The following is a 22,853-nucleotide window of genomic DNA, read 5'->3' as shown; positions in this document are numbered from 1 at the left end:
CTAGCCCCATTCTTTCCAATGGCTCCAAACAGGGATGAATTCAAAAGCCACTAAACACTTCCATGTTTTCCCTATTTTCCCTATAGTAGTTACACCAGTAAGTATGGTGGCACAAAATAAAACTTTTTTTTGAGCCATAGGAATGAATGGTGCTAGGCTAAATGCTAACATTGTATTAATTCATCTAAGTTGAGGTAAGAACATAGTAAAATATTAAAAATGGTGGTGTTTTCCTTTAATTACCTGTTAGGTAAATGGTTTGCAATAACTGAATGATTTTAAAATTATGAAAAGTTATGTTTAGTCAAAGTTTTAGGTAAATGCAAATAGACTAGAGTGATGCTTTCCTTTCCCCCAAAGAATGTGAAATGCTTGTATATCATTTTCAGCTTTAGATTATATTTAATTATAATTTAAATTGATTTTACGAACTTGAGGCATTATCATAAATTGTGCATGTCGTGTTTCGCCCTATAGCCTTTAGGCTCATCTTTTCTTGGTCGTTCTTTCTTTAGTTTTCTCTCTCTCTTTTTCTCTCACACTGCTCTCTGTGTGAATGAATCTACAGAAGTCTGCTTGGCCCTATTCTGCTGCAGTGTTTAACATTCTCTCTGCATCCGAGCTGTGAAACAAACTCCCTCTCTAACACACACACACACACACGCTGTAAATTTAAACTCTCTTCCCCAGAAACACTCAGTTAAGCAGAATCTTTGTGCGTTAGGAGTAGTACGGTGCTGATTGGCTCCCTTTCCCACTAAGAGACCTTTTAGCATCCAGTCATACACTTGATTCAGTAAATTAAAGGATAGTTAGACATACTTGATTTAGTTGGCGGGGGCAAAATGGACAACCGCACATAAGGCTGCAGCACATATCTGCTCGACTTTTGGCAGGTCTTTGTTTATAGATCAGTGAAGTCGAAAGGTCTTTTGCTTTTGCAAGAAACCACAGCTCCAGTTGTGAACATTCAGACTGTGGTGGTTACATAAGCTTCTGTTTGCAGATAGCTCATGGCCACTGATAAAACCAGATTTGGTTGGTATCATTTTTAATGGTTGCACATGAAGAGCTGACTGGAATCACCAGTCCCAATCTGATTGGCTGCCTGCGACACAATTTCCAGAAGTCTGGGTAAAGAGATTTTTATCAGACTTGTGGGAAACACTCTTGTTAAGAGTAATACAAGACCTTTTGACATTTATTTGAGGCAGTAAGCAAATGAGAAATTGAGCACACTTTCGATCTACATTTTAAATTATAAACCGGGCCATTTATCGCTTTTGCGAGATGGCTTTGTATTTCATCCTGACAGCATCTTCCTGTTTTAGTGGGTGGTTTCTGGCTATCTGCAATGTGGACCAGGTGTCTGCCTACACAAAACTGTGCTCATATTTAATCTCTTCTCTGTTTCGACAGGTATCCCACCTGCGAGCGGGACAGGAACTCTGCAGATTTACCTGCTGGATATAAACGACAACGCTCCCCGAGTCTTTCCTCAGGAAGCGGAAGTCTGTGAGCGCCCGGAGCCCAACGCCATCAATATTACGGCGGTAGACGGCGATCTCAACCCCAACGCTGGGCCGTACGCATTCGACCTGCCCAACCGACCCACCGATGTACGCAGAAACTGGACACTTACTCGAATCAGTGGTACGTCGACTTTTACTATATTAACATATTTGAATTACTTACATTTTTACCAAACGCTAAGGTTTTGTTGCATGTATGGTTGGTTTGTAGGCGATCACGCTCAGTTAAGTCTTAAGATCAGTTACCTGGAAAGCGGGATATACGAGGTGCCCATTAGCATCACAGACTCGGGCAACCTGCCCATGTCCAACACGACTTTCTTGCGCATCAAAGTGTGCCAGTGCGATCACCACGGCGATTGCGTGGACATGGAGCGCATCATGGCCGCCGGGCTGGGCACCGGAGCAATCATCGCCATACTCATCTGCATCATCATCCTGCTGGGTAAGATACGCACATAGACAGTTTTGGTGTCTTTTGTGGAGTTCGTAATATTTCCAGCAGACATGTTCTGCTTGGCACAGAACATAACTTTTGCTCATTTTGTATCGATCTCTTTGACTATCCGCAGTGCTGGTGCTGATGTTTGTGATGTGGATGAAGAGGCGAGATAAAGAGAGACAGGCCAAGCAGCTGCTGATCGACCCAGAGGACGACGTGCGCGACAACATTCTGAAGTATGACGAAGAAGGCGGAGGAGAGGAAGACCAGGTATACCGCTGTGGCATACACACCTTAATATCTAGATCTAGGCAGTTAGCTTGTTCAAAGGGATGTTAAACAGTATTTTTATTCAGTCATCGTGATTTAATTTGAGCTGTGTGGTGCGGTGTGATATCTTGATGAATAATTTCCAGCATTCATTTCGCGACCGGCGCTGATTCTAAGTCATAGCAAGCAAGAGACTAATTTTAAATTGATGAAGCAGATCCTGTTTTGCCCGCTGGTGTCAGCGAGGATGTGAGAGACTGGAAGACTTGCATATCAGGAACACTTTGATATTCAAGATGGTGTCACACGCATACTTGTTTCTTTTTTAACTGACATTTAGGGAAATCTCCTAACCTTTAAACCTTACCCTTTTCATTTAGACACAAGCAATTTTCCTCATATTGCATGTGTAGGCAAAACCCATGCACATGCATGTTCACACAATAAAATAACAACCAATCAGGACGTACGCATTGTACGTATTTTAGACCTATATGAATTGTGGGCGGAGCCACAAATAGGAAACTATTTTATAAATGCATTTTATTCATGACAACCCAAAGAAATGTGTTGTCACATTAAGCAAACTCCCAGAAATACATTTGTCCCCCAAGTGAGACCGCACACGTAGCTTGATATGAAACGAAGCAAATTAAAATGAAAGTACTTAGATTACCAGTACTGACACTAATGTTTCCAGATAATCCATGGCTTTTAACGTAGCGCTAACCCTGTCTGTGTTTGTGTAGGACTACGATCTGAGTCAGCTACAGCAGCCTGATACTCTGGAGCCAGACATGATCAAGCCCGTCGGGATCCGCCGTCTGGACGAGCGGCCGATGCACTCCGAGCCCAACTATCCCCTCCGCTCGGCCGCACCCCACCCTGGAGACATCGGAGAGTTCATCCACGAGGTACAGCCAGTGCACCGCCGCACGCCTGTGTGTCCTACCGTCTGAAGTCTCGCCATATAAAATGGCTCGATGGCACCAGTGATAAGACTTAATGGTGATTGATTGGTTAATTGGACCGAGGTCCTTTTAGTTTCCTTGGTCATTAGCCAGGCCTGGGGATTCAATATCTCCAGCTACAGTCTGTGGATATTCGCCCTCCCACATACACACACATGCAAACCTCACGGGTTTTAAGCCGCGTTACTGCATTCAAAGCAGTGTGAGATTAGTGAGAAACTGCTTAAATCAGGTGATGAATTAAACATTAGTGCTAAATGTAAGAAGCGTCGCTTAAAAGACAGACAGGCGCTGGAGAAGTCAGCGTTTGCCAATCTGTGAAATGATCTATACTTGTGAAAAATGTCAGTTTGGATTTTTTTAGACGTCTTTTTATAGCATCATGGTGCTGCGATGGGGTACGGATTACATTTAGGTCTAGTATGATTGGCTTTTAGTGAATCTGACTGGAAAGTCGAGTTTTGTTTATAGTCATTTCGTGTCGGAGGATTTGTTTGGACAAGTGAATGTAAGATTCACCGTACAATATAACATCAAGCGAACATCTATAGATTGTTTAGTCTATGTCAGTGTTCTGTTTGGACAATGTTATGCTAAGAATAAAGCGAATGTGACTGTTTTAAAAATTCAGGCAATTTTTTTTCATTAGATAGTACGGCTCTGTACTTTTTGGGGTTTAACTGTGTGCAGTAAATAGCACCCGATACTTTTTAAGTACCACCTCAGTTGAGGTTCCCAGTAAGCCGTACTGATAATAAAACGTGACGTGTAACACTGCATATCATTGATTGGTCAGAGAGAATCGTTACTACTAGTGTCACTGCTAAATGCTAGATTATCCTTTCATCGTGTGCTGTCAACAAGTGATGTCATCATCTGTGCTTTAGTGTACAATTTCCCAAACTACCTTTTAGCAGTAAAAACATATGCATGCCGAGAATCAAGAACACCATTCCATCGACAATCTGCTTTACTATCATTTTGAACTTTTGTTTGTGTCGCGTTTATGATGATGTCACGGCAGTAAAGGTGCTTTAACAACTTTAACAATAAGTCTGAGCCAAAGTAAGCAAGCCACGTGGTATCACACAGTATAAAATAGGGATGGGCATTTATGTCATTTTTTCATTTTGATTAATCTATAGGTCTGAAAAACAAGTACTCGATTAACGGGGGCGGGGCAATCAAATTGTCATTGTGAAATTTTTTTTTTTTTTTATTAAAAACAGTCAAATAAAACTTAATTTTTCACATTATACAGCATACCACATTATTAATGAATTAAATGTTTTTAACATCGATGCCATGTTCGAGTACTCAAGCAATCGCATACTCGTGCCCATCCCTAATATAACAGCGTTACTGGTAAACAATAGCTACTGTATGCCATGATTTGCCATCTTGACTAGCATGCAGCATGCTTATAAAACTGGTCTAGCATAGCATCGTCTTTTTGGTACAGCTGGTTGACTATGGTCTGTTTATTGTTCAGACTAGTTAAGTTAAAGGAACTCCTGTATACCAGCATTAAAAATACAACTTATTTTTTTGTTAAGTTGAACATACAAAAGTGTTTCTTATACCTTTGAAACATTCTCTGGACGTTTATAGAATAGAAACATGAAAACAAAAGTTAACAAGTTAACATATTACTATATATGCATTACCATTGGTTTAGACTACAGGTGTATTACTCTTTATTTAGACAGCCCAAATGTTTGATTCGAGTACACCGATGATCATCAAAACAGGTCATTGTATTGCATTCTCTGTTTGGTATGTTCTTTTATCTTCACTGATTTCATTTCTGCAAATCCTCTTTTTTGCATCCGTCTTCTTCTTACTTAAAGTCGTTCTTGCAGTAAAACAGCCCTCATCCACTGCTCGAGTGAGTTTTTTGTGTGCCGTTGTTTAATCGAGCGATCTTTCAACAACCGCGCTTAGCCGTGCTGATTCCACAACTCTACTGCTTATAAATGCTTCAGCCTGCTCCACAGCTCAGCATCTGTTGGCACGGCGACCCCAATCCTTTCTGCTTTCATCTCCTCCCATTTCCCCTCCTCCTCCTTTGCTTTTTCATTTCCTCATCTCCGTCGCCCTCTTCTAACATACAGTACATAATCAGTTTGCTTTTGAAGAAAAAATTAATTGGTTTGAGTCGGGTTCACACGATAGAGGAAATATCTGGATTTTCGAAAGAAACTATGATGTTTTAGCAAAAGCTAATTTCTGATCATATTTGAATATATATATATATATATATATATATATATATATATATATATATATATATATATATACATTAAGACTTGAAGAAATGATTGAAGTAAACAGTCACAGAATAGTACTAGCAGCAGCACAATATAAACAGGAGATGTAAATTGTTTTTCAGTTATCTAACAGCAGTATCAAGCAAACATTAAAAAAAATAAATAAATACATGTAAAATAAATAACTGTGATGAGATATTAAACATTAAGAGGCAGTTTCCCGGACAGTGTTTAGATTAATTCAGGATTAGGCCTTAGTTATAATAGGACATTTAAGTAGTTTTTACAAAAAACAATACTGATGTCCATGTTGCGACAAAACATTGGCTTTTAAAATATGTCAGTGCAAAATGTTTAAGGCAGCTCAAAGATGCATTTTAGTCTGGGACTAGGATAAGCCCTGTCTGGGAAACCAACCCTGATACTTATAAGTTCCCGAAGTTGTCCAGCCATGAGCAGTGACAATAAGGGGTTTTCATTTTCTTGCTTTTGTATTATTAATATTAAAAACATGAAAGACATGCAGGTCTATTATGTTGAATTTACACTGCAGCAGCTAACACCAGTGGTGGTTCGTGACTTCTTTTCTGAGGGGGCACGAATGCGAAACCTTGCAAAAATATCGTCATACGTGTGGATCGTCATGTCAAAATATGTTCCGTACGTCATGTGAACCTATGTTAATCACGCATCATATCAAAATATGTGCCTGCTGCATACACGTTGGAAGGGTTCATGATAAAAGAGACACTCACGTTCAGGTAGGGTTGGGTACCGAAACGCTGTGCCATTATGGCACCGATGCCTATATGGGCGGTACCTATCGGACCGAATCAGAACACAGATTTCTTAAATGCATGAACGGTCGACTGAAGTATTTTGCCCTCTGTAGCGCTAAAAACAAAATCACACCAGCACAGCACGAATTATACTGCACTCATATGGTGTAAATAATTTCCTGTCTTACAAAATTCACGTGAATGTGAAAGTCTGAAAGCTTTGATAATACATAGGATACGGAAACCAATCATTTGTTTTGAAAAATCTAAGGATCTTTAGATTTATTTATGTTATAGGGCGGGTAAAATGTTTTCTGTCTATTCGTTTTTGTTAAATGTTCTGTTTAATATAAGCAAATCATTTTACTTATTTATTGTTGTTCTGTTTTAATAAAAAATAATAATGAACAAATAACATTCGTAGTAATGAAAAATTATGTCTTTCACTTATTTGTGTTTTAACGCAGATACCATCCATCGAATTCGTTTTATTAATAAACAAGCTGTTTAATATAAGCAAGTTTGTCATTGGAGCTACTATTTTATTGGAGTTGAGTTTTTCGTTAAGAGTAATAATGAACAAACATTTAAAAAATTTATTTTATTAATAAATGAAAATATTAAATAATCTAATGTTAAAGATGAAATGTAGCCAACTTTTGAACTTCTTTGCCAAATTTATTTTCATTTAAAATATGCGCTGTGTTTAATAACTGTAAAATGTGAAAAAAATCCTCATCTGCACATCCCTAAAATACTAATTGAACATATTTTTGTAAGAACATATGTCCAGGTTATTTTTCTATTCTGACTTAAAAGAACAATTTGGAAAATGAGATCCTCAGAGGAGCAGTGGGCATTTACCTCCAAGTCTTGAATGTAACACGCATATCATTAATAACGTCTTTTTATAGAGGCTTAAAACAATCCCTTACTTCTAAATTATATTTTTTTAATAAAATCCAAAATTGTATGTGATCATTCAGATGTGCCTTTAAAAGTAAAGCCAGCATGCAACTGTCAGTAAGATCAAACAGGTTCCACATTGAGCTGTACTCAGATTAGCAGTACTGATCCGTACTTCCTAAACTGTACAAAGACATTACACATGTTAGATGTATTACAGTAATAATGGTACTTCAGACAATAACCCTATATTTGAGTAACTTACCAAGAAAAGATCTACATCTGTGTTCAGTGCTGTGTTTCTATATTAAAGCCACATTCTTTCTCATCATGTCCTTCAGGGTCTCAAAGCAGCCGACACGGATCCCACGGCCCCTCCGTACGATTCCCTGCTGGTCTTTGACTACGAGGGCAGTGGCTCCACGGCCGGATCGCTCAGTTCCCTTCATTCCTCCAGCAGCGGAGGCGACCAGGACTATGACTACCTCAACGACTGGGGGCCTCGCTTCCGCAAACTTGCCGACATGTACGGAGGCAACGATGACTAGCTCGCACCATCACCGCAGGACCACAAAAAGAGACGGAGGGAAGACGGAGAAAATTAAAAGAAAACAACATCAAAAATTAAACAGTGTGGCACTTTTTTTTTATCGCGGGACGTGACAGTGTGCAGAATCAAAACAATGAAGAAACCAATATACCCTGAGAGAATAAAGACACAGAAAGGAAGATCACCATGGCAACAAAACCAGGTCTCTCCGAGGCCCTCTGTTATAGATGGAGGGGGTCTAATGAAGGAAATGTGACACGTTTCGGTTCAGCCCAGGATTTTTTTGCCTAAGTTTGAAGGATTATCGGTACAAACGTTATGAAGGAACAATCGAAGGACGTTTAAATGAATGCTAAGTTACACTTGAATCTCACAGTACAGAAGCACTGGGATATTACGTGCCTTTTTGTACATTTTTTGTTTTTACATTTTTCTTTAGGTCCTTGTTTATTTGATCCGATGTTGTTTTTCTGTTCGATGGCTTTGATGGCTCAGAGTTTTGGAGTGTTTTTGTCGTGAGCCCGTTTATGATGTTTTACGCTTCTACGTGCTTTGGTTTGCGTTTCTCACCGCTGTTCGTTCACGTCACGTATCAAAACCAAGACTTTGGGAGAACGAGAACGCTTAGAGAGAACAGCTTTGTACAGTATGCTAGAAAATAGATTTCAGTTTTTTTCTTTTTTTTTATATGCATAACTTTTCCACCAAAACGTTAACTTATGCAGCCAATTGCAAATGAGAGACGAGCATCATAATTATTTGGTAGCAGAACTCTGTTTTGTTCATTTGTTTTCTCTGCATTTTCTTTTTGAAGTGATTTAGTATTTTGCAAATGAAAACATACAGTTTTTTCAAATGTCATCTGCCTTAGTCATCCTGGTATTCTTTCATGCCTGGTATTCTTTAGTTTTTTACTCCACTGTAAATTAAATGGCGTGTACATAGTTTTTTGTTTCGTTTTTCCTCTTTTTTGATGTAGTCTATGAAGAAGAACAGGGCGTGAAGAACTTGTATATGTATCATTTGGACTACACACAAAAGGATTTTGCATGTTTTTATCTTTTCCGTATAAAACAGTCTTTCTGAAATTGATTTACACACAAATAAAGAAATGCCCACCTCTAAGGAGACAAAGAGACTAAAGCCAATAAGTGAGTAGCGGTAGTTCGGTCCAGATACCTTTTAATTCCACCCTTCCCCTTTCATTCTTACTAACATTCCTGTTTCGTTTCGCCGTTTGGCCCAGTTAACCACCTTTCAATCGAGCGTTCTCTCATTTCACATCTTGACGTCTATTGTCAAGGATCTCTTCATCGTGACCTTCCAATTTTTCTCTTTGTTCTTCTCTTCTACGTTCTTCATTTCCATCGTCTTCTCCCCTGGGCCGCTCTCATGGATCAAAGAGGTCGAGTGACGTTCGAGGCTCTGATGCCATATTTCTAATCGCAGACAGTCCTTTGGGATCTTCGTTTTTGGACTGAACTTTAGTGGTGGACTGAAGGCCCCATCATAACTGTCTCTGCCTGTTAGAAAAGCGTATTGGTGTGCGTGCGTGTGTGTGTATTACTGGATGCAGTCAGAGATGACCTGTGTAGCGCCAATTAAAAGAGCAGAAGAAAACCAGTCCACTCATGAAACTGACAGCCATATAATGATCAACAGCTTTTTAATGAACGATGGCTGTCCAGAGTTCTGTGGGCTCTGTTTGCAATTACTTGTTGATATTATGACCCATCGCAGCCCAAATGACCAATAAAAGTCTAATTTTGGAAATGTTGATTTGTTTGTTTTCTTTCATACGGTGGTGTATTAGCTCTGTTCCAAAAAATGTCAACATAAAGTGTTAAACTTATGTCCACTGTGAAACTTTTTGCACTTAAATTCTTAAGTATAATCAATTTGGAAGTCATTTCAACTTTTTTATCTTAACTAGTGATAAGTTGAAATAAGTTAAACTAACTCGGCTTTATATTATAAGTTACATCAACTTATTACTTTAAAAAGTTGAAATGACTTCCAAGTTGATTATACTTAAAAATTGTAGTGCAATTTTTTTTGCAGTATAGGCAACTGCCTTTGAAGACAGCAAGTAACCCATTTGTATAACCCAGTTTATACTGGTAACTGTATTTTGGAACATAATAGCTGAATTCTACACTGTCAGAAAAAATTTGTCAAAATACTGTGGCTGTACCCTTTCAAAAAGTGCACCTTGAGAGTTATTATACATATTATCTCAAAGGTATTTGTACCAGATCTGTACCTAATGGTACATATTTAGACCTTTTAAAAGGGTACAGCCCCGTGTATGTGGAAAATATTTTGACCATTTTTCTAACAGTGTAGATGGTACCCATTAGAAAGAAAAATCACAGATGGGATATCTTCAAAATCTTAATTATTTCTCTTTGACATTACTGAGATTAAATGGGGGGCAAACAGAACCTTCGGTCTCTTGTGTCCCAAATAATTCTCTTGAGAAAAAGACCCAGAAATTTTACAAATGTAAAAGAGGTCTCAACAATGTCAGAAAATAAGCTCAGATTTGTTAATATTAGATTTCAACATGAAATGTAACATTTTAAATTTACCAAAATCCAGAATATTTTTCTTATTGTACATCTTACAATGAATATTCTGTCATCATTTACTCACTCTCATGTTGTTAAAAACCTGTATTATTTTCTTTGCTTTAATGAACACAAAGGAAGATATTTTGAGGAATGTTTGTAACCAAACCAATCAAAAGCCCCATTGACTTCCAAATAAAAAAGAATACTATGGAAGTTAATGGAGCTTCAGGGGCCTCATTTATAAAACTGTTCGTAAGATCCTTACTTAAAGTCTACGTACGCACAAAAGCCAAAAATGTCATACGCCAAAAAATATTAAGACTTATAAAACAAAGCCAATGTTCCCTTTATAAATCACAGATCACCTGCAAGTGTACGTACATGAATCATCCTCATATCCCACCCTGCAAGCCAATTCTCCCATTAAGTTTGTTTTTTATAGATCACAACCTTTGCGTTGGAACTGGCATACGGGGCTGCACGCTTTATAAATGAGGCCCCAGTTCTATTTTGTTACAAGCATTCCTTAAAATATCTTCCTTTGTGTTCATCAGAACAAAGAAATTTATACATGTTTGTAACAACATAAGAATGAGTAAATGATGACATAGTTTTCATTTTTGGGTGAACTATTCATTACATTTTACTGCTCCGTACTGTTTTTAAAAACAATTGTCTCATTTGTTTCTATTTTTATTTATCTTTAACAATTTAAGGAGAAACACTTGAGACTAAGCTGAAACTTAACTTTAAATATTCAACTCCATCAAATCTCCTGAGCTATGAATAAACAAATTTTTCCTTTGGGTCCAACCTGGGCGGCTCATTTATAAAATGCTTCCCAGAAACCATCTTACATCTGATCTTACGATCATTTGTCAAAAATATGTACGTGTTATACATAAACCGAACATACGCTCAGAAAACGCGCGTACCCCTTTCTTTCAGATGTGAAATTTATAAAAAGCAAATGATCTTAACTTGTGCGAAGCTGAGCAGTTTCAGGGGCCTCATTTATAAAGCGTGCGTAGATTTGATCGTAAAGTGTGCATACGCAAAAATCCACGGCAAAGTCCATATTTATAAAAACGTGGAAAAGTGCTTAGCGCCACGTCAGGGTCTGAACAGACGTATGCACTTTTGTTTGTCCGATTGCTGCAGGTTTTTGGCAATATACTGTAAGCCATTCTTGCTGCATGTAAAAGTTTTAAACATTGACAAGCGCTCTTTTATATGTCTATTAAATTAATTTGGCATTGTTTAAAGGCGGAGATCTTAAACTGCTCGGCACAATTTCAAGTTCATTTGCTATTTATAGATTTAAAAGGGGCACGCGTGTTTTCTACGCATACGTTCGCATTTTTGATAAATTATAGTAAAATCACATGTTTTTTACACAGCATTTTATAAATGAGGCCCCTGATCTCCGCCTTTAAACAATCCTAATTAATGGTATAGACATATAAAAGAGCGCTTGTCAATGTTTTAAACTCAATTTTCAGCAGCAAGAATGGCTTATATTTCCAAAAACCTGCAGAATTAGACAAGCAAAGTGCGTAGGCTACGTCTGCTGACGTGGCGCTAAGCACTTTTCCACGTCAAATATTTTTTCCACTGTCTTTATAAATGAGGCCCCAGGTGATTGGGTCAAAAATTCACCATATTCCAAAAACCATCCGGATTACCAATTGCTGATCCAAGAAGGTCACGAGCTAGAAATCATCTTTGAAGTTTCCAAAATGTTGGATTTTCCTGGACTTTTTACACCAAACTATTTATTTGACACTTTTTAGGTAATAATAAAGTTAAATAAGGTTAATTTTTTTTAATCTTGTTACTCTCCATTCTGGGTTTTCTCCCCTGTATAGATATTTGCAATGTGGCTTATTTGTATGAATTTGTAGTATCAGAATTTGTACGAAACTATTTGTCTTAAGTACGCAGCATAATGTGTTCCAGCTGTGGGTCAAAAATGGTCGAGCCCAGCTGTTGTTAAAACAATGGGTTAAAACCATCCAGCATTTTGTGTTGAAACAACTCAAAAGGTTAAATTACAATCCCATTATAACCCAACGACGGGTTGAAAATAACCCAGCATTTTTTTAAGTGTATCCTGCATGTCAGGAGCCTACCTGTGAGTCTTCATGGAAGAACTGAGTACCAACTTTGATTACAGTGTTTGTAAAGGCAGCTCATTTGGTTTGGAACAGAGCAACTGTATATACACATGCCTAATGGGTTCCATTAAAAAGGAAAAAAGAAATGCTGTTGCATACTTTGACCTCAAAAGTGATTACTGGCAGCTGGGTCATTATCTGGGTCTGTTTGTGCCTGCCTCCATCATTTCATGTCAGTCTACAACGCACGCACACAAACTTGTGTACTTCTCTGCTCCCTCCAGGGCTCTCCTCTGCTCCTCCTCCTCTATCTAACGTTCTCCAGGGACTCAGATTATTGTGCCAACATCAAAGCCTGCCCTCCCAACGTCTCATTGTGTTTGAATGCGAGGGCTAAAAAGTAGAAGTCTGTTTCCTTAAGGTCACATGAAGGATGGGGAATAAGCTTTTCTCTTATGCTATCTCCATTCCACACTCTGTGTATACAAAACACACACACACACACACACATATGTATATATACATTTGTGTTTTCCTATTTCCTTTTATACCGTCTTCCATCCTCATTCTCTCACCGCTTTGTTTTGAATTGTTGTGCTTGGTTTTGTCAGTAATGGTCTGGGCAGTCCAGTGGAACGCTCTTGATCCTTTGTTATGCTGCAGGGATTGGGTTTGTGTGTGTTGGGTATATACACATGCGGTATATAACAGAGAGAACGTAGGGTAGAGAGAGAAGAAGGATTTATGAGTCGATAAACAATCCAGGCAGATGTATATAAAGTGTATATCCTAAAGCAAAATGGCGACTGTGTAAATGTGAGACAGAGAAGGGTGTGATAGGGAATTTTTGAAGCACTAAAAATAGGACTTGGTGCTGGCTGGAGGATGGAGATGACATTGATTAACTGATACAGAACAACTCTCAACCCCCATCTCTCTCTCTTTCTTTCTTTCCCGGGGTCTTAACTCTGCCTTTTTGCATTCTGCTATGCCATTGCTGTCAGGGTCAAACTCACTCGACAGAGTAGTCTGTGTGAGTGCATTTAGCATTTTTGAGCTTTTGTGTGTGTATGACTCAGATTTTCCTTCATGCTGTCTCCAGCTACAAAGATTTGTTTGTGATCTCTTGAGCATGGCAGGATTAATAAGTAACATTCGCCCATTTTTACCATTACAATTCTGTCATCACATACTTACCCTGTTTTTCTTCTGTGGAGCATTATAAATGGCTTGAGGCATCAAACGGCAAGATATTTGGTTTAAGCGCGACAGCAGAGGAAAAAATGCAGGTTGATCGAGTTGTATGAATCATTTTTATTATGCTTTTTTATACATTGACAGCACCTGTCCTCAATTTGCTTTCATTACATTAAGGAGCATCTAGGATATCCTTAAAACACCATTTGTTTTCCATATAGATTTGAAACATGATGGTTAATAAAAGATAATCTTATGCACAATCGTTTACTGCATCCAAAATCACCTGCTCTGTTATGCAGAATAAGTACACTACAAAAAAATGACTTTTTCTTTCTTCATTTTTTTTCTTAGTAATTTTAGTAAAAATATCAACAAAAAATATTAAATCAAGATGCATTTTCTTAAGTCTTTCAGCCATCGACGAGTTAACTGGTCAATTAAGAAAAAAGCTTGCGTGCTAATGACGAGTTTTTCTCGTCATCTGTGTTTTGATCATTGCTCTGAATCTGATCTTTAACAAAAGTCCTTCACAAAAATGCAATGATTTCCGCTTTTTGCTCAAATTTTGGGATTTTTGAAGAAACCTACCCATGTTTGCGAAATGATAAAAAGATATTTAAAGAAAAACATTTTCTGGAAGGCATTAAACTTTTCTGAAAATCATAAAAAATGCTGGCACTGGCTGGCAACAATTTTTTTTAAAAACGCTGCCGGAGAAAGTGTTGTGCAAAATGACCTTATAAAATAAAAATAAAATAAGTCTAGTTTTTAGGGCAAAAATATAAATTTTGAATGAATTTGTGCTTAAAACAAGCTAAAAAAAAATCTGCCAATGTGGTAAGAAAAAAACTCTTGAATTTTTCTTGAAGTGTTAAAAAAATATTATTTAGATACTTATAATTATTTTATTTATCTTTTTTTTAATTCACTTAAATTTTATTATAAAGGATTAATAGGAACATCATACTAATACTTTGTTTGACCCCCTTTCGCCTTCAAAACTGCCTTAATTCTACATGGCATTGATTCAACAAGGTGCTGAAAGCATTCTTTAGAAATGTTGGCTCATATTGATAGGATAGCATCTTGCAGTTGATGGAGATTTGTGGGATGCACATCCAGGGCACGAAGCTCCCGTTCCACCACATCCCAAAGATGCTCTATTGGGTTGAGATCTGGTGACTGTGGAGGCCATTTTAGTACAGTGAACTCGTTGTCATGTTCAAGAAACCAATTTGAAATGATTCAAACATTTGTGACATGGTGCATTATCCTGCTGAAAGTAGCCATCAGAGGATGGGTACATGGTGGTCATAAGGGGATGGATATGGTCAGAAACAATGCTCAGGTAGAAAACATCCCCCACACCATTACACCAGCACAGTGGTAACAAGGCATGATGGATTCATGTTCTCATTCTGTTTACGCCAAATTCTGACTCATCAGACCAGGGAACATTTTTCTAGTCTTCAACTGTCCAATTTTGGTGAGTTTGTGAAGTTTTAGCCTCTTTTTTTTATGTGTAGTGGAGATGAGTGGTATCCGGTGGGGTCTTCTGCTGTTGTAGCCCATCCACCTCAAGGTTGTGCGTGTTGTGGCTTCACAAATGCTTTGCTGCATACCTCGGTTGTAACGAGTGGTTATTTCAGTCAAAGTTGCTCTTCTATCAGCTTGAATCAGTCGGTCCATTCTCCTCTGACCTCTAGCATCAACAAGGCATTTTCGCCCACAGGACTGGATGTTTTCCCCTTTTCACACCATTCTTTGTAAACCCTAGAAATGGTTGTGCGTGAAAATCCCAGTAACTGAGCAGATTGTGATATACTCAGACCGGCCCGTCTTGCACCAACAACCATGCCATGCTCAAAATTGCTTAAATCACCTTTCTTTACCATTCTGACATTCAGTTTAGAGTTCAGGAGATTGTCTTGACCAGGACCACACCCCTAAATGCATTGAAGCAACTGCCATGTGATTGGTTGATTGCATAATTGCATTAATAAGAAATTGAAGAGGTGTTCCTAAAAATCCTTGCTTTTTCAAAATGCCATTCAAAATATGACAGACACAGCCACCCTAGATCACATGACAAAGCCAAGCAAGGCAGTACATCACTTTGACTTGCTGTCCAGATATATGGCCTGAAGAATCAACAAGAGCTTCTCTCTCCCTGTCCACGCTAATGTGAGTGGACATGAGAGGGCAATTGAGCCAGCTATATCATTGTACTGACAGGGACTGTCCACAACTTTGGAAAAAGAGAACCATGAACATAATACCGTATATTTCTTTGGTCGTGGTTTTTTGAAATGACAAGCAAATCCATGCACTAAGTTATGTAGGCTTTGAACAAATGACCTTCATGTATCATCATGTATACATGCCTTATTATTAGCTGTTACGGTATGTAGTAAAAATGTCTTTTTAATGGTCAGTACCAATATTGAGAGAGCTATGTGGCCAATATGAGGCTGATGTAACACAAAGTTGAGGAAAGAAATGTGTATGTAATTTACAAATGTAATTATAGTAAATGAGAAATAAACAGAAAATAGATTAAATTAAAGAAACATTTATTATGTGCAATATTTAGGAATATATTGCCACTGAAATAGGCAAAAATAAATAGGAAAAAGATTTAAAGTATAATATTTTCATAAGTTTATTTCATATATATATATATATATATATATATATATATATATATATATATATATATATATATATATATATATATATATATATATATATATTTTATTCAAGTAATTCTCTTCTAAATTTTCCACGTCCAAATGATCTCAGCCATTGCCTTCACTTCATTTTATTGCTTTATACTGTTAATGTCTAAATTGTTTCATTTGCTTCAAATTGCATTACTCTTTTATTTTTTTAGGAGGATCATCGAGACAAAGTTGGTGCTTAAAAGTAACATAACCAAGAACTCTATTAGATCCCCTGGGCTATTAAAACAACTTCAGAGCTGTAAAATAATTCTGGGTAAGCACGTTGTGCATATATGTGTATTACGTATGTGTGAACAGTTAAATAGTTTTATAGTGTGTGCATGGTGCAACAATCTGCTGGGTTGGGTTATATCATAATGATATAATCCATAAATGTGAGCATTAGCAAACCCAAACCAGCAGAAAGGAAATAAAGCAGACCTACATCAACTTAACAGGCTGAAATAAAGCCCTTGTGTCTGTGAATACTTCTAAGGGATAATGGATCTTTAACCTAATAAAAAAGCAAGAATACCACTGACTTTAAAGTAAGGCTTCACTTTCAGATAAGAAAATGTTATTATTTCGGCTGAGGTAGAGATGGTCTTTGAGATGCTACGCACTGAATACATCCTTAAATGTGCTTCGATCCTTGAACCGAGGACGGTGAATGTGTGCTGGTCCTCGAGACCTCTGTCATGTCCTTTCATCCCACTTTAGCTAAGAGTCAGTCTCATTTCATTACCTTCAGCATGACATTTCTCTTTCTCTCTGTTCATCCTCCTCTTTTTAAAAGGTGAATTATATTATTTTAAAGTCATTATTTATCTCCGATCCCACTTAAATGTGAAATGGCAGCTATTATTTATACTAATATGCAAATGGAGAAACTCCTTCCCCACCCTAGTATATTTTTCTTATTGAATATCCTGGAAATATGTCACATTATGGCATAGAAACCAAGCATGCATCTAAACGTATTTTTATCACCTCTGTTGTATATTCATAAAGCAATGCTAATGCACGGCTTTATGAAAATCGTACACTGCACCATTTTTCTTTTTCTTCATTTCCTATTTCAAAGTACAATGCAACCCAGTAAAGCCTGGCTGTATTCTCTCTCTCTCTCCCTTTCTGTCTGTGTCCTTTCTCTACTAGATCATAGCCCCTAGTAATGTTATCTATAGCTTTATTCCATTGAGATATGGGGGAGGGATCTTAATGCTCCAGCATTACATTACAATCACTGTTACAGTTTTCCTTTTGTATGGATTTGTGTGTATTCTTGTGTGTTTATACGTAGTGTTTATCTAGTCTCCATTTCACCTCGTCCTTTACAGAGCCTTAAGCTATATCCTCCGACACCACCGGTTTAAGACTAAAACTCCATCTTGACATAGAAACATTCAGTTTTACCCTGCAGCCTGTCACAAGAGCTGAGAAAGAGAGCGAGAGGACCAAAAAAAGAACCAAGTCAGCTACAGATTTAATATTTAATCCTTCAAACAGAGACCAGTGCAACTGTCTAGTAATTCATTTAATTAATGTTGGCAAATAGACTTTGCTTTGTCCATGTATCTCTCTTCACCTTCCCATTTTGTTCACACTATCAATCTGTGTTGGTTTGTTGCCCCGGGGAATTTCCTCTCTCGATTGCGGGCTATGGAAAACTGGGATTTGAAAAGTTGAGAGTCCGGCTTCATTGTCTTCCATCTTGCGGCAAATCCCAGTGGGCGCTTGGTAGACCATGCATTATGGAGCGTATCTTTACTTCTCTGCACTGCTAGTTTTAGTATCGCTGACTTGCCAAACATTCAGCACACAGCTTTTGAGACATGATGGAGTTATGGCTCATTTCATTTTATTTAAATTCAACCGTCTCTGATGTTTATCATAAAATTCTTTAGGACTAATATAAAATAGACTCAAATGAGAGAATTCGTAAGATATTGTAAAGTACGGAGCTGTAAAATAAACCTGGCTAGCATAGTTTAAATAATTTGGTTTTACAGGAATCTTGCTTGCAGATTTTTGTATATTGGTAAGCCTAAGTACAGTTTGAGATATTGCTGAGATGTCTTATTAAAGTTACTGTAGGCAAAAATCTTTATTTAATCTTACTGTCGCTGTGGGATATTTAAAATATTTTATCGGCAATATTTCCATTACTATTGGTATTCAAGTTCGCACATCACCAACCAAAATTGTAGACGGGGGCATACAAGGATTTGCCATTTGGGAGACCTTTGAACAAATGAGCAAGCAAATAGGCAATTTGGCTTCTCAATTCATATTATACACAATTGTGCATTGATCAAATGGGCATTAAACTGAAAGCTCTCTCTAATCCAAAACCTAGTGATCTGCATACAGAAGCAACATTTTAAAGGCATTTTTTCTTGGAGGACTTTAAAGGAACAGTAAGTAGGATTTACCCCATCTAGTGGATAAATTGTGTTTTGCATTTAAACGAATAGTGCTCTCTAGCGCCTTGCTTTTCCAAATGCGTGTTGCAACTACGGTAGCCATTATGTACTCATTGATCTACTTGTCCGTTTCAGCATCTTTTTTTATAGCAATTTTTGTGTGAGCATATCTTTGAACACCCCTGACCACTTGGTGAGTTTCACGTCTTTGTAAACGAAAGTTTAATGCATTTTAGGAAGGATTGTTCCAGTGCACCTATGCAGCCATTGTAGAAGTGGGAGGTGATACAAGAAACACCCGAAAATTCTTGGGCCAGCATCATTTGTCCAAATTTCAGTCAAAACCGTTCTATTTCATCATAAACAATCTGAAAACAGGGCTTTAAGTGTAAAATACCGAACTTGTACTTTAAGTGTATGTTATCTTGAAATAAATTCTTGGAATGCTGACACTGACCAATCAGAATCAAGCATTTTAGAGTGACTTGTAATAAGATGATTTGAAAATGATCTTGGTAGACATACGACATTAGTAAACTCTCTAGATCTCAGAACAGGCAAAAATGTCCATCTGGCTAGTACATGTCGACTAATATTAGATTGGAATCGCAGAAAATGCCCACCCTGGCCTATACATGTTGACTTCTTGAATCACAGTTTTGACATCAAGCTTGTTTATTACATAAGCTGATGTATTGTTTTGTGGTAATGCAAAACACCATTTGCTGAAGTGTTGAGGGTTGGAGCGTGATTATGGGAGATATGTGAGTACTGCAAAAGATCTCCTGCTGGGAGACAGTATGTCTGAGGAGCACAACAGGAGCCCGGGGGCCAGACATGCATGATAGGTTTAATGGTGCTTTTGTGCTGTAACATCACAATATGCTACTCAAGTCGGGTTCAATCTAATTGCCTGATGTTTGATACATCTAATGTCCCAATTTTTCAAAAATACGGTTCCGTTGCTTGTTTTGTTCCTCATATTTCTGCAGCGTGTGTTATCTTACCTGGCCATCTGGAGAGTATCCTCCCTGACCCGGCAGCCATCTGGGTACAGTCCAGGATCCACCTCCATTCTGTCACCATCTGACGCACCACACATACATTCACACACCAGCGAGAAAAGTTTTAGGCTCATTTCCCTAATATCACGATGAGATGAAGTAGGTAGATGTCAGTGTATGCTTGGATGAGCGTGTGGGGGAGCTTGTGCATTTAATACGCTTAAAGTGTATGATCTCGTGTCGCACACATTGTATTGTATAAATATATAAGTATGTGCTCACGATCACACACACAATAAAAGATGTCCAATATGCACTCTCATCTAAAGCCAATGTGACCATAAGCACTTGAAAAGCTATGTCGGTGTGCTAGATCTCAGATCAGCAGAGTTAAAGATAAAAGTCCCTCCTGTGGGACTCAATGTGTCCCATTATTAAAATAGCATCTTGAAAGTTTCTGTTCTGCCCCACAGCGCAAACTGTGATTCTAATGAGATCGGTTTGACCTCTGTCACACACAGACTGCTGTCCTGAAAGCCCATGTGCTTATGATCCGACCATTTCCCATTTGCCTATGGCGGCCCGTGGACACCATGGTCTCCGTAGATTTTCATCAGCGTTTCTTTCAGAAGATTGTAAATATTTAAGTACCAAAATGGTGTATCCTACCTAGGATCTCTTTTTAGAAATATCCAAAAGCGACAACATTTTTAAACCATCATTTGCGAGAACCCTATAATGCGTAAACATGTCGACACAGGCAAGGTTATGTTTTAATGATGCCCTCTGTTAACAGCAGCGTTCGGAAGTAATTGGCTCTCGCGAAAGACGCTAACCTTTTCAGGGAACAAATAAGATTGCGAGAGAGCAGGATGTGCTCATCCGTGTGCGCGTAACCCCTTCACTAAACATAAGCCGAGTTATAAAAACAATTGAAAATATGCATCGGGGAATGCTAACCTCAGACAAGCACTCTTGCATTAGCTTTTCAACCACTGGAGAAAGCATTGATTGCTGCCACAAAAACTAATTAAAGAAGCATTTGCTGTGCATTCCCTAATCAGGGGAAAACTTTTTAAGAGAGCAGCTTTGCATGTCATTAGCTTCCATAAGAGAAACCCTTGCGAGAGGCTAATTGAACACAGTTGCCTGCGAGCAGACGCTGCTACAACTGCGCCGGTGTTATTGAGAGATTTTAGCGTTAGCATTTATTTAGCCAGTGAAGGAGAATAAAGCTGCAGGAGACCGAAATCATCATGGGATGAACGCTAATAACCAGGCCTTTGCGTCTTGCTAATGGGCACCACGCACCAAACATACACTTATGTGAGAACAAATGCTCGACTAGCACAATCACACAATCAGTCACACGCAGATGAATAAATATAATTTCTTCTCCAAATTGCACATAAGCCTCTTGAATAAACAAGCAACTGCACAGCAGGCCTAAAGAAAACTGGAAAGCCATTTGAACTAGCTGTAGCATAACTAGATTTGCTAACTTGAATTGTAGATATACATAAAACTGACAACTGTGTCAGCAATGTGGAAGGATGGGTGTAGTTGTCACAGGGGTATTAAGCCAAATGTCTTTCAGTCAAAAATGTGTGTTTTCTCTAGTAGGAGTTTCGAAGACATAACATTTAGATTTATGCATTTGGCAGATACTTTTATGCAGTACGACTTACCAAAGCAACTATGTGAGTTCTCTGTGATTTAAAGGTCCCGTTCTTACTGTGTTTTTGAAGCTTTGATTGTGTTTACAGTGCGCAATATAACATGTGTTCATGTTTCACTTGTAAAAAAAAATGCAAAAAGTCGAAATTTTTTAACTTAATTTGTTAAGTTAAAGTAATATAAAAATATGTTGATATTATATAATTTTTTACAATGTACAGGAACAATTAATATGCTTTATATTAATTTATTAACAGAACTGTTTTTTTATGATTTTTGAGAAATGTTTCACGGGTGTGCATTATTTTTCGAATAAAATATCAGCATCATTATATTTTTCTTAAAAGGCACTTATTGTGCTGTTTTTACAAGATGTAATTTAAGTTTCAAGTGTGCCCAGAATGTGTCTGTGAAGTTTCTGCTCAAAATACCCCACAGATCATTTTTTATAGCATGTCCACAATGCCCCTATTTGGGTGGGAGCAAAAACGCGCTATTTTAATGTCTGTACCTTTATATGCAAATGAGCTTCAGTTCTTCATTTTCTTACAAATTGACAGTGAGCGCTTTGATTTAAAATAGATCTGATTAATACAGTCTGAGACAATAGTATCTAGTGGACAGATTACAACTCGCTGAGGGTGGAAACTATGGTAATGCAGAACTGTAAGTGGGCGGAGCTTTATCAGTGTGACCTCACATTGATAAATGTTTCAAAACAGTCTATGAGACTGCTTTGGTTTAATGGGAATTAAAAAACAAGGAGCGGGTGGATTTTTTTCATCGTAGGGTGGTTGTGTTTACACACTGCCAACACACATTGGGCCCTAATTTAACGATCTAAGCGCATTGTCTTAAGCGCACAGTCTAAACGGGCGTCTCCGATTCCACTTTTGCTAATTTAACGATGGGAAAAACCCTCTGAAAGGGTTGTTCCTATACTCGTAATGAGTAATGGGTGTGTTTTGGGCGTAACGTCCAATAAACCAATGAGAGTATCATATCTCTTTCCCTTTAAAAGCCAGTTGCTGGCGCCATGTTGGTTTCCAATTTAGATGGTGGAATTTGTAAACTAAAAAACTAAGCGGAAGAAGATGATCACCAGTTTAAGATTGATATAATTTTTTTGTTATTTTCATTTGTATTGAAACTGTTATTTTTTGGTATTAAAAGCTTTAAAAGTCGTTTTCTTTCAGTCATGGAAGTAAAATTAGCAGGCTTTTAATTGCTGTAAATAAATGGATAGCCTACATCATCTGTGTTATCTCAAAAAATAATTTACAAATTTGCAAGAAAAGGTTTGTACTCTAAAAATACTTTATTTGTAACAAACAGGAGATTTACAAAATGTACAAATGTGTGGAGAGCCTTCAGCACTAGGAAAGCGCTGTGAGTATTTTGAAAAGCATTACT

At 37.8% G+C, this 22,853-nt stretch overlaps 1 protein-coding gene across 1 annotated transcript in view; it reads left to right on the top strand.

The window, feature by feature from the left end:
• cdh2 (cadherin 2, type 1, N-cadherin (neuronal)) overlaps positions 1 to 9,497 on the top strand; it is a 48,728-nt gene extending 39,231 nt beyond the window's left edge. Inside the window, exons 12-16 of the mRNA XM_065257276.2 lie at positions 1,420 to 1,653; positions 1,744 to 1,977; positions 2,105 to 2,244; positions 2,994 to 3,158; positions 7,512 to 9,497. Coding sequence (XP_065113348.1) covers positions 1,420 to 1,653; positions 1,744 to 1,977; positions 2,105 to 2,244; positions 2,994 to 3,158; positions 7,512 to 7,718 — 980 coding nt within the window. The 3' untranslated portion in view covers positions 7,719 to 9,497. The remainder of the gene's footprint in view (positions 1 to 1,419; positions 1,654 to 1,743; positions 1,978 to 2,104; positions 2,245 to 2,993; positions 3,159 to 7,511) is intronic.
• The last annotated feature ends 13,356 nt before the right edge of the window (positions 9,498 to 22,853 follow it).

Source organism: Paramisgurnus dabryanus, chromosome 12 (assembly GCF_030506205.2).
Source record: "Paramisgurnus dabryanus chromosome 12, PD_genome_1.1, whole genome shotgun sequence".
NCBI lineage: Eukaryota > Metazoa > Chordata > Actinopteri > Cypriniformes > Cobitidae > Paramisgurnus > Paramisgurnus dabryanus.
This window is presented reverse-complemented; position numbering and strand designations above follow the sequence as displayed.